Raw genomic sequence first — 12,500 nt, 5'->3', positions numbered from 1 at the left:
AATATGATTTGATTGTGATGATTGACGGGTGGAACTCTTGTACGAGTCCATTGGTATGGAAGTAAATGAGTGTCATTGGATTTTGAAAATAAAAAGCCATTGAATTTTAAGCACTGAATATTTATGCATTGAAATAATGTATCTGAATGTTTTGCCTCTGAGTTTAACCCATTACATTTTAAACAACAAATGTTCACCTTTATTTTACAATGTTCTCAAATTCAAAATCAAATATTCAACGTGCCAAATTCAACTGCAAAATCCCATGTATGAAGTTCAGAGTAAAACTTTTGGGGACCCAAGGAAGAGCAATCGATCATAGATGCTAGATCGCGTTCAAACAAAGAGAGCCAGTGGGAATATTAGCTCGTTGCCTTGGATACCCCTGACTGATGCAGGAAGGCAAATCAGGTTTTAGCCATGTCAAACGGCAACGCAAGTAACGATGGTGCTTGGGTGAGTACAAACATGTTTCTATAGAGGGGAGAATATAATGGCTAGCATATACAGTCATATGAAAAAGTTTGGGAACCCCTCTCAGCCGGCATTATAATTGACTCTGCTTTTACAAAAAAATATATAAAAGTGGTATGTCTTTAATTTACCAGGAACAGCTAAGTACTGGGATGTTTTCCAAACAAAGATTTTTTGAAAAGCAGTATTTGGTTGTATGAAATAAAATAAAATGTGAAAAACTGGCTGTGCAAAAATATAGGAACCCTTGTGGTTTTGTTGATTTTAATGCCTGTAACAGCATGTAAAACTGATGACTTTAAACACAAAATTGGTTGGATTATGTTGTTAAGCCTTGAACCTCATAGAAATGTCTGTTTAATCATGAGAACATTTATTTTAGGTGCCTAAATGCAAGTTGCACTTCTCTTTGACTCTCTGCTGAAGTGAGACAGAATGGGATCATCAAAACAGCTCCCAAAAGATCTGAAAAACAAAGATTGTTCATTGTCATGGTTTAGGGGAAGGCTACAAGAAGCTTTCCCAAAGGTTTCAATTGTCAATTTCGACTGTAGGGAACGTTGTCAGGAAATGGAAGGACACAGGCATAGTGGCAGTTAAACCCAGGCATGGCAGACCAAGAAAAAAACAGGAGCGGCATAGGTGGAGGATTGTGAGAATGGTTGCACACAACCCACAGATCACCTCCAAAGACCTGCAAGAACATCTGGCTGCAGATTGTGTATCTGTACATCGTTCAACAATTCAGCGCAATTTGCACCAAAACATCTGCTTTTTATAAAGACCAAATAACTTAATTTTTGTCACATCAGTCCAAAGCATTTTCTTCCAATATGAAGCTGGCTTGTCTAAATGAGCTTTTGCATACTCCATGCAACTGTATCTGTGGCGTGGGCGCAGAAAGGGCTTCCTTCTCATCACCCGGCCATACAGATGTTTTGGTGCAAATTGCACTGAATTGTAGAACCATGTACAGATACACAATCTGCAGCCAGATGTTCTTGCAGGTCTTTGGAGGTGATCTTTGGGTTGTGTGCAACCATTCTCACAATCCGCCGCATATGCCGCTCTTGTACTTTTCTTGGTCTGCTAGACCTGGGTTTAACTGCAACTGTGCCTGTGTCCTTCCATTCCCTGACAACGTTCCTTACAGTAGAAATTGACAATTGAAACCTTTGGGAAAGCTTCTTGTAGCCTTCCCCTAAACCATGATAATGAATAATCTTTGTTTTTAAGATCTTTTGGGAGCTGTTTTGATGATCGCATTCTGTCTCACTTCTGCAGAGAGTCAAATAGAAGTGGAACTTGCATTTAGGCACCTAAAATACCTTTTATCATGATTAAACAGACCTTTATATGAGGTTCAAGGCTTAACAACATAATCCAACCCATTTTGTGTTTAAAGTCATCAGTTTTACATGCTGTTACATGCATTAAAATCAGCAAGACCACAAGGGTACCCATATTTTTGCACAGCCAGTTTTTCACATTTTATTTAATTTCATAAAACTAAATACTGCTTTTCAAAAAATCTTTGATTGGAAATCATCCCAGTACTTAGCTGTTCCTAGTAAATTAAAGACATACCACTTTTATCTTTTTTGTGTGAAAGCAGAGTCAATTATAATGCCGGCTGAGAGGGGTTCCCAAACTTTTTCATATGACTGTATATATATACAATGGCTTTTTATTTTCTAAATCCGATTACTCATTTACTTCCATTATTGGGCTTCGTTCCCTCCTGGCACCATTACTGTTAATGTGCTAAATAAATACACTAAACTAATAAAAATGTTGACAAAGTGATTTTGACAAAAAAGCATTCTCAAGAATCACTGACTAGACACTAAGAAATCAAGGTTCAGGAATGGTCCTACAAGGGTACAAATGCTTTGTCCCCCCGCTCAACACTGTACCTTAAAGGTGCAGTGTGTAATATGACATCATCAAGAAAGTTCTACAAAGTTCTAGAATGCAGCGCTCCCTGGGTAACCCCAACCCTTTGGAATAATAACAGAAGCTACAGTGGCCTTCAAGGACAAGAACAATTCTAAATTCTAAACAATGCACCTGATGACATTCCAAAAACATGGATGCCTCCATAAGACTTACCTGCTCAATGTACAAAATGTAATATTAATATTTGTAATTCTCCGCTCAGGAGGATAATTCAGATTATTGGCAGAGGTGATTTTACACCAATGAGGACATATTTATGAATGAGGATATTGATTTTAGCTAATAAATTACTTAAAATGTTACACAGTGTCCCTTTAAACATTGGTACATGTTTCTACCTTCTTGTCTGTACCTCTAAGAACATTTCTGTGCGTCCCCAGTGACAAACATGTCCGCACTGGAAAGGTACAGTGAAAATGTGAATTCTGGGGGCGCCCTTAGCTCAGTTGGTAGGGCGCCCCCCCCCCCCACCCCCCATGGGCCTCGGCCAGCAGCGGACCTGGGTTCGATTCCAGCCTGCGGTCGTTCTCTGCATGTCACTCCCCTCTCTGCCCCATTTCAACTCTGTCTCTACACTATCAATAAAGCATAAAAATGCCCAAAAAATATCTTTAAAAAAAAAAAACACGTAAAATGTGAATTCTGCAAGTTTTCTGCATTTCATATGAAGTAAAGCATTCCATTTTATTTAGCTGACGCTTTTATCCAAACGCGACTTCCATTAAGTTACAGCAGTTAAACCTTTAGATCATAATAGACTAAATTCTTCAAAAATCTGTGGTCTGATTCGCCGGAGTTTACGGATGGAATCGTCCAAACAAAGACAGCGAGGTGATTACTGCTTCACTTCCCGTTCACAGAGCCTAGGCTGTGCATAAACACCAGACCAAGAGATTTCTAATGTTGTTTTTTATGCCCCTTTAACGCACTTCGAATTACTTATATACTTATAATTTGTGCTATTTAGATTAACTTGCCTTGACTAAGTGCCCGACCATAAGCCTAAAGATTCCCTCTCTCTCTCCATCTCCCTCTCTATCCCTCCCTCTCTCCCTCTCTCTCTCTTTCTATCTATCTCTTTTCCTCTCTCTCTCTCTCTCTCTTTCTATCCATACTTGTTTGTTTTGTTTTGAAATAGCTTCTTAGCGTTTTAGCTTAAAGCTCCTATGATACAGTTAGTGCATGTGGAAGCATTTTAATCACCCACTCCCACACACACACACACACACACACACACACACACACACACACACACACACACACACACACACACACACACACACACACCGATGGGTCAGAGGTCGCATTTAAAAGGCACTAATGCACAGAGCGTAAAAGTGCAAATATTCTTCTGACGGTCGCTAAGCTAATGTCGCTAATGTCCACTTTGGGTCTTCGGCAAAAAATAAACCGATTCCTCCGTGGAGCTTATAGAGAGACCTTATGACCTCATCAAACTTCTCTGCTGCTGAAAATATGAACCCACGAGTTGGACACAGTGTTATGAACTCTATGCAAAATATACATGCATCAGAAAATTGACAGAAAATTAATTAAAAGGCGCTACAAATTTTTTCCTCTGATGATCATAAATTACATGTAACAGCAAACGAGACCATCAGTGCAGAGAATGATATTTTTATATAGTTTTTCTTAATGCCTTTGTCATGGGTATATACGCTCACCCAGGAACAACAGCTGGCGTGGTAAAAACACTACCGCTTTTGTCCAAAGGGGGGCGATAGAACTAACACAAACTGAGAGTTCCTCAGAGCACCTTTAAAGTGGAAATGAAACAGTTGATTTAGTAGGCCTAATCACAAGAGTGATACTCACTGTAAACATCATTATAACTTTTAAGACTGTCTGTGCAACTGTATTAAAGTAATTTGAAAAATAAAAAGTCCTTTTCAAACGTGTGTAGCGCCATCTTGTGCTATCTTAAGACATGACGTCATGTGGTTGGTTGGTTAAGAACGTTAAGAACGGTTGGCAAGTCCTACATTAACTTATACAGAGAACTACATAGCACTGGAAAAAAAACCTCCGACTCAATGGATAATCAGGAACCGCAATCAAAAAAGAGAAGCAGGGGCGGCCACTTCTGTATTGCCCCTGGATGCAGTAATGAGTTTTACAGGGTAAAAAATCTAGGAAAAACAGTCCATTTTCACTCTTTACCTTTCAAGAGGCAAGTGATTTTCCGCGGTTGGCTAGCGGCACTGAAGAGAGAAAATCCTCCCGTTAGCCGTAATGCTAGAGTTTGTAGTGAACACTTTGTTGACGAGGACTATGTGGAGGAGAGGATGTTTGAGGCAGGTATACTGGTGGCTCGCCGGACGAACAGGCTAAAGACCGAGGCGACTCCGTCTGTGTTCAACTTCAAGTCGTACAAGGTTGGGTGTACAGATCGCCCGATCCAGTCTACTAGCAGTGAAGTGGCTGTGCACCGTAAGGACAGGGCTCAACGGCGTTCCCATCTGGCAGAGCAGAGAGAGGTAGTTACCTCTTCTAATAGGTCAATAGTAGTACCTGCATTACTGGGAGATGCTGATTGGCCACATCACTTTGGACTCCACCCACTTGTTTGAATAAAGTGCACCACACCTCAAACATTTACATGTACACTGCCATCTCTATCACAAGCAGGCAAACTAAGGTCTGACATTGATTCATGCACTGGACTAAAACATTTGTGGAAAAAGTAATTAAAGCTTATGCAAGTGGTTTCCAATAATCCCAAAAAAGGGCCAGCGTTGCTCCAGGTTTTCATTTCAACGAGGCAAGACCACCTGACTCGATATTAAAAGTTACAATATCACAGGGATAACAGTGTTACAATTAAAACCATGAAATCAAAATCTTACAGTACAAGTATTAGCATTAAAACTTGAATCACCAAAAGCAAAAGTTTTAATGCAGAACTCATTTTAAAAATCACATCATTGGATGCTGCTGGGTAAATCTACAAACTTACTTAAATAAGGTGTAGTGTTAACACTAAGGAAAAGTAACAAAATTCACCTAAATTTCCTAATTTGTAGGCTTGGTATTTGTCCAATCTACTGGATTACTTGCACATATTTCACCTTGGTGTAACACACTGAAAAAAGTACAGTTCTTGAATCAATGTATGTCAGATTGATGCAACACAAAGAAAAACAAACATGTCAGAAGGTTTTACTCATGTTTTTTTTTTACTTTATTATCCCAAAATACGTTGTAGTCCATTTCAATGGCTAACCACTTGTTGTGTCTGGAGACTGCAGATATGACAGCCGTGGGGGAAGGAGGAAGGAATTCATTTTAGCTTGTCCTGGAAAGAAAAACAAGACATTACAATCACTGTCAAAGATTGTAACATGTCACAAAATAATTTGGTGAAGTTGGCTCCCCCTGTAAACCTAATGCACACTTTTGCTTTTGGTTTCATAAACAAATATTTTTTATACAGCCTCAAAACAGTTAAAACGTATTGCATCTTTGGATGCCTCATGTTACAAATCTTTTAAAAATCATTATTAAAATTAAGAAATACTGTAGGGAAATTAAAAAGATGCATACACATTTATGGTGAAAATGAGGCAACATTCGCAGTAGAAAAAAAAACAGCAACAGCCTACTACCTTATGTAGACCTGCGTTGTTATGCTGGAATTTACATGACCATTATCTCTTTTATAATTATAGTCTAATAATCATATTGGCCTATGGCCTATGTGGGTCCTCCCCAAGAAAATGTTTAATGAGTAGCTGTAATGTCCTGTAATCTGGTGTCCTCTAACATCTTGTTTGACAATTGTCTAGCCAAAGAAAAAGAACCAAAATGATGGGCATATTCTGTAATTTCTTACAGAGGAAGTGGTTGACTAATTCAGAGCCATCTTCAATAGTAACCTCTATCTATTTAAACTGCATGCTTACATGCAATACAATTTCTGTTGAGGACAAGTATAATCTGCAGTGTATTTTCCAATAAACTAAACTACAGGAGGGCGTTAGTTTAGTGTTTTAAGCCAACTGTAGATCCACTACACAACCAAAGTAAATGACAGTTTCATGTGAAATATTCAAATGAACACCGACTTAGTCCGAGCCGCATGTCCACAATCACTCTACTGGAGTTTTCCAAAAATGGATGGGACTAGTCTGTCTGGACATCCACCTAAACCAGACATGATTGAACCAGCCTCCAGCCAGCTTGTTCGGTTGCCTATCATCCGATTAGTACAGCGGGTGAAATAAGTATTGAACACGTTACTATTTTCCTCACTACATATATTGCCAAAGGTGCTATTGACATGACATTTTCACCAGATGTTGGTAACAACCCAAGTAATCCATACATAAAAAGAAACCCCCCAAAAATATGTTAAATAAAGTTATGTGTGATAATGTGAAATGACAGAGAAAAAGTATTGAACACATGAAGAAAGGGAGGTGCATTAAGGCATGGAAAAAGACAAAACAAGTGAAATGATTAAGATAAAACAAGGGTGGACATTTCAGCAAGACAATGATCCCAAACACACAGCCAATAGGTTTCAAAGAAAAAAATAAAGCTGCTGCAATCACCTGACTTAAATCCCATTTAAAATCTATGGAAAGAACTGAAGATTAAAGCGGCTACGAGGAACTTTTAAATATCTTTAAAACAACCTAATTTTTCCTCACAGAGCCGAAAAGATTCCCTGCCCTCACACTTTCAACCATAGACATAATAAAGAACGGACATGTACTATATTGCGTCCTAATCTTATGACACTCGCACCGGCCTGCTCGTGCTAGAAAACAGCTTTACGACAGCTGGTGTCGTAGAAATACTACTGCTTTTGTCCAAAGGGGCAGCCAGCCGCCAACGTTCCTCGTCGCCACTTTAAGATTCACAGGAGGCCCAAGGAACCGTCAATTTTTTTATATATTTGTAGACTGACTGTGTGGAAGAATGGGCCAAAATCATACCAGAGCAATGCATGCGATTAGTTTCTCCATACAGTAGGCGTCTTGAAGCTATGATTACCAACAAAGGCTTTTGTACAAAGTATAAAATAAATATCAGTGTGTTCAATAATTTTTCTGTCATTTCACATTATTACACATAACTTAATTTCTGAACTTATTTGTTTTGGTTCCGTTTTAAGTATGGATCACTGGGGTTGTTACCAACATCTTGTGAAAATGTCATCAATAACACCTTTGGAAATATATTTTCCGAGAAAAATGGTGACGTGTTCAATACCTATTTATTATTACACTCGCTGCATAGTGTAAACCAGCTGGTTTGATTAGTATTTTTTAAAGTTGGGGCAAAAGTCTAGAAACACAAATCATTTTTCATACGCTTTTATATTTTCCATAATTATCCAGACCTGGAAATTACTATTAGTAAATTCCATACCGCGTAGGAACCCTGATTTTGAATATTGTTCTATGTTGACATTTTTAAACATGTTCTATTAAACTGGGAACCAAGTTCATCAAGACATGAAGTTCAACAGGAATGACATAGGGATGATTAACCTCTTTCTCTATTTTCATAGATCAGGGAAACATGTATGCACCTCTTAGACAGCGACAGCAGCAGTAGCAGCACAACAGAGAGGGACATCAGTGTTGAGCATCTAGAATTGAGAGAAAGGGTCAGTGTCAGTACACAGACAGAAACAGAAACATGCATCAAGTACAGCGATAAAGGCACAATGACAGACGACATACAATTCGCTCAAGTCCTTACCCATGATCACTCTTATGGAAAGCCAGTGGAAGAGTTCTGCTCCGCATCGACGCAGTCTGTTGCATCCCTGTCTGTAGCAGAATATGAGAGGTCTGAGGGGGACAGCTCAATGGAAGAGGGGTCAAACACTGAGTTTGATGAAGAGTTTAGAATGAGTGACTTTGAAAGCAGCAGTGAGTGTGAGAGTCTGAGTGACGTAGCAGATGAGGAACTTACCCTCTCTCAGGACAAAAAGAGCATTGTGTCCATTCAAGAACTTTTGAAGCTCTTCTATGTTTGCCACTGGGAGGGTTGCGGCAAATGCCTAGTCCAGCCACCGACCCTGAGGAAAAGTGGATTTGGTTTACAAATTAAAACTGAATGCATTGTTGGGCATGACTATGCGTGGAACTCACAGCCTTCGGTCAGAGGAATGATGGAGTGCAATGTTTCCATCCCTGCAGCCTGCTTTGTGACTGGAAACGAGTGTAGCCCATTTCTGGAGATTTGTGACACCATTGGCCTAGAAAGTCTGTCTCACAGAGAATGGTTCAACATTCAGAGGGCTTATGTCATACCAGAAGTGAGTGATGTGTGGACACTGCATAATGAAGGTGTACTGGCTGCACTGCATGACGAACCACTGGTTGTGTCTGGAGACTGCAGGTATGACAGCCCTGGCCATAATGCAACCTTTGGAACGTACTCGCTACTAGACACCAAGTCGAACTTGGTTGTAGCGCAGGAGACCGTCAGAGTCACAGAGGTGAAGAACAGCTACTGGCTGGAGGTGGAAAGCATGGAGAGGTGCCTGATGAAGCTTGCAGATTACGGTGTGCAAACAGCTGTGATCGCCACTGACTGCCACCCCTCTGTGCAGAAGGTCCTGCGGACACAATACAATACAATTCAACATGAGTATGACCTCTGGCACATTGTCAAGTCTGTGAAAAAAAGATTGGGAAAGATTCACAATGAGGAGCTGTATGAATGGATGAAGATGATTACGAACCATCTCTGGTACTGCGTCAGCAGCTGTGGAGGAAGCGTGGCCAGGCTCAAGGAGAAATGGACCTCCATTCTTCACCACATCATTAATGTGCACCACTGGACATGTGGTGAGACGATGTCACGGTGTGAGCACGCTCCATACAGCCCTGAAGAGGAGAGCATGCGGCCATGGCTCGAGCCAAGCTCTGCTGCCTTCCAACACCTCCAGAAAATTGTTCTTGATAAGGTGCTTCTGAAGAAATTAGAAAAAACTACATTAGGAATTCATACAGGGAATCTGGAGAGCATTCACTCCCTGTATACAAAGTACGCGACCAAAAGGAAGAAGTTCCTCCAACAGAGCTTCGAGGCACGTCTTCGCGTGGCTGCAATGGACCACAACAACAACGTAAACAGGAAGACAGCAGTTACACAGAAGGGGCAGCTGCAGTACAAACAGCAATACTCTAAAGGTGCACAACAATATGTGGTAACACCCAGAAAGGTAGCAAAAGACTACACCTTCAGAAAGGACATTGTGTCTGGCGCGATCCGCAGGTGCCAGTCCGTCACCATTCGTGCAGCACAACAAGAGTTAAAAAACCCCACAACAGTCACCCTGGCACAGCACAAGGATGTTCAAAAGCCTGCAAAAGATAATTCAGTGGCAAAACATCTAAGCAGATTTGCCCCTCACTGTAAATAAAAAATAAATAAAAAAGATAGGAATATTAAATATGTAAATAAATAAGTATAAAGAATGAACACTTCTGTCATGTATATATTGTAGTGCTGTCAAGCGATTAAAATATTTAATTGCAATTAATCGCATTAATGTCATAGTTAATTCGCGATTAATCTAAATAATTCGATACATTTTTATTATGATGATTAATATTCTAAATGTGTTATTGATTTATTATTATTAGATTTTTGCAACATATTTCCTGCAGTCTTAATTCAAGTTCATAGTTCTTAGTAATTTTGTTATGAGATTTATACAGCCCTACTACTTGCACTTTTGGTAAAACCTCCTCACACAAATGCAAACAAATGCAGTGACATCACATACTCACCGGCGGATTAAATGTCAAATTCATCGTAGAAATACTCAAAGCCATGGTACACCGGAGATGGAAAGGCAGTCCTGATTGAATTGACCACACAGGCTGGAATAGGCATCCTGTTCCTTCTGCCAAGGTGTCCTCTGGCCCACAGGGTAAACTGCCTGTATGCAGTCAATCTGAAAAGACTGAGAAAAGTAGCCATGCATAATTTTTTCCACATGTAACACACGTCAAAATACACACTGTATAAACAAGGTAGCTTAACTAGCAGCCGCTTTTGATAATTAAGCATATAACACTAGAATATTATTAATGCAATAAATAAATAAATAAATGTCTCTTTCTAGTCCATTACTTTGTCATTTAGTATCAACAACGTCTGGTTCGAACTACAGATTCAACTAGTAATTTATACATTGTTTGATTAGCCCCGGTATCGTGACAATCCCCTAACTCTTTCATAGGCTATGGTAATAATAATAAACCGGCAGTATCACCGGCTTGCCAAGGGCTACTAGCTTCACAATGTATGAACTAACGTTACTTTTAACGGGACAAAACTGATGGATGTATAGTGCTTAAATAAGAGTAACTTAGCGAAAGTCAACTGTTTATTTCATACCGACGTTTCAATATTAATGTTGTCCGTCCCGTTTTACATGCCAAGCTATACAGCTAACACTCGCTAAAGTTAGCATACCTGCTGTCGATGGGCCGCACCAAGGTCTCCGCACGGACTTCACGTAGTGAGAGCATCGCTACTTCCAAGACGTCCCTCTCACGGCAGAGCATCTGGAATGACCTTCCCAATGAAACACACCTCTCTCCCTGAAGCAAGTGGTCCAGGTTAGCCTCCTGACAACACAGCGACTCTGTAGCCGTCGCCATTTCAGTGCAGCGTCCGCATGTGCACCAGGTATTGTTCCCCACCCTCTCCGCACCTGGAGCAACCGATGGCTCGTCCTCCTGCTCTGAAACCAGCACCCTCCTTCCCCTCCTCACTGGCTCGAAGGCATAAGCCATTGGATTCACTGGAATAGCTTCGAAAAATCGTTCTGCTTCATCTTCAGACATGTTTAGCTTTTGTTGAAAGTACCGCTGCGAATGCTGTTTTCCCGTGCTCACTCTACCAACCAACCTAGCTACGTAGGCTGTGACGTCACGGCAATATGGCGGCGCGCTAGAGTAAAACTGTACGTTAGTACCACCCGAAAATGTCTTATAACTTTAAGTGTAATCGTTGAATATACAATTTTTTTTCGGAATAACGTTCCACACAAATAGTTCCATACCATCTATAAAGAAATTAGACTGTTTCATGTCCACTTTAAGCAATCTACATGCTGAGAAGTTTTCTTGTGATGTTTTGTTAGACCATGACGTAATACGTTCCATGAAAGTAGTAAAGATTTGCTAACCACCAACGTAACATGTCATTTATTTACAGCTCTTTTAAAGCTGCAGTGTGTAGAATTTTGGGTTTTATTTCCTAGCAGATTTTGTAGAAAGTAATTATAATATCCATAAGTGCATTTAATTTAGTGCATAATAGCTGAATTTTTTTTTTTTATTATTATTTTTTCCCTTAGAAAGGGTCTCATATATGTCCATTTTTCTGCATATTTTGGACCAAGGCCTAGTGCCGCCATCTTGAAAGTGTCATAGTTGGAATGTCATCAGGTGCATTGTTTAAAATTTAGAATTGTTCTTGTCCTTGAAGGCCACTGTAGCTTCTGTTATTATTCTAAAGGGTTGGGGTTACCCAGGGAGCGTTGCATTCTAGAACTTTGTAGAACTTTCTTGATAATGTCATATTACACACTGCACCTTTAAATCAAGTCTGAAGACTTTTCTGTTTCATTTTCATTTTCTATTCATTCGCTTTTCTAATGTGTATGATGTATTTTAATCTTGATGTATTTCATGCCCCTGTAAAGCACTTTGAATGGCCTTGTGTCTGAATTGTGCTATAGAAATAAACTTGCCTACATATGCTGGATGGTGAAATAGACAGCTTTCAGAATTGTAATAATTTCCCTAATAAAAGTAATTATTTTTTGTTTATCAACTTTTTAATTGTTTCCTTTCAGGGATTTCTGCCTGGATCACCGTCAACTTCCTCACTGGTGAGGGTTTAAAGGACGCCGACACACACACACGCAAACATGCACACACACACACACACACACACACACACATACACACACACACACACACACGCACACACACACACACACACGCACACACACACACATACAGACACACACACACATAGACACACACACACACAGACACACA

At 40.0% G+C, this 12,500-nt stretch overlaps 1 protein-coding gene and 1 long non-coding RNA gene across 3 annotated transcripts in view; one reads left to right on the top strand and one right to left on the bottom strand.

The window, feature by feature from the left end:
* The window catches only part of LOC307270898 (ectonucleoside triphosphate diphosphohydrolase 6-like), a 41,314-nt gene that overhangs the window by 16,613 nt on the left and 12,201 nt on the right, over positions 1-12,500 (top strand). Inside the window, exon 7 of the mRNA XM_080054783.1 lies at positions 12,293-12,328. Within this exon, the coding sequence (XP_079910909.1) occupies positions 12,293-12,328 (36 nt within the window). The remainder of the gene's footprint in view (positions 1-12,292; positions 12,329-12,500) is intronic.
* LOC307270899 lies at positions 5,610-11,320 on the bottom strand. Of its 2 annotated transcripts, XR_013845572.1 has the most exons (8): positions 10,903-11,320; positions 10,212-10,387; positions 9,158-9,388; positions 8,562-9,031; positions 8,383-8,488; positions 8,167-8,237; positions 7,994-8,053; positions 5,610-5,749 (listed from the first exon to the last, which is right to left on the bottom strand). It is a non-coding gene; the product is annotated as an uncharacterized lncRNA (long non-coding RNA). The 2 variants fall into 2 exon arrangements; XR_013845571.1 differs by having other exon boundaries at positions 8,383-9,031.

This window comes from Ammodytes marinus, assembly GCF_949987685.1.
Source record: "Ammodytes marinus genome assembly, contig: scaffold_88, whole genome shotgun sequence".
NCBI lineage: Eukaryota > Metazoa > Chordata > Actinopteri > Uranoscopiformes > Ammodytidae > Ammodytes > Ammodytes marinus.
Note: the sequence above shows the minus strand (reverse complement) of the source record. Positions and strands in the feature narration are given on the sequence as shown.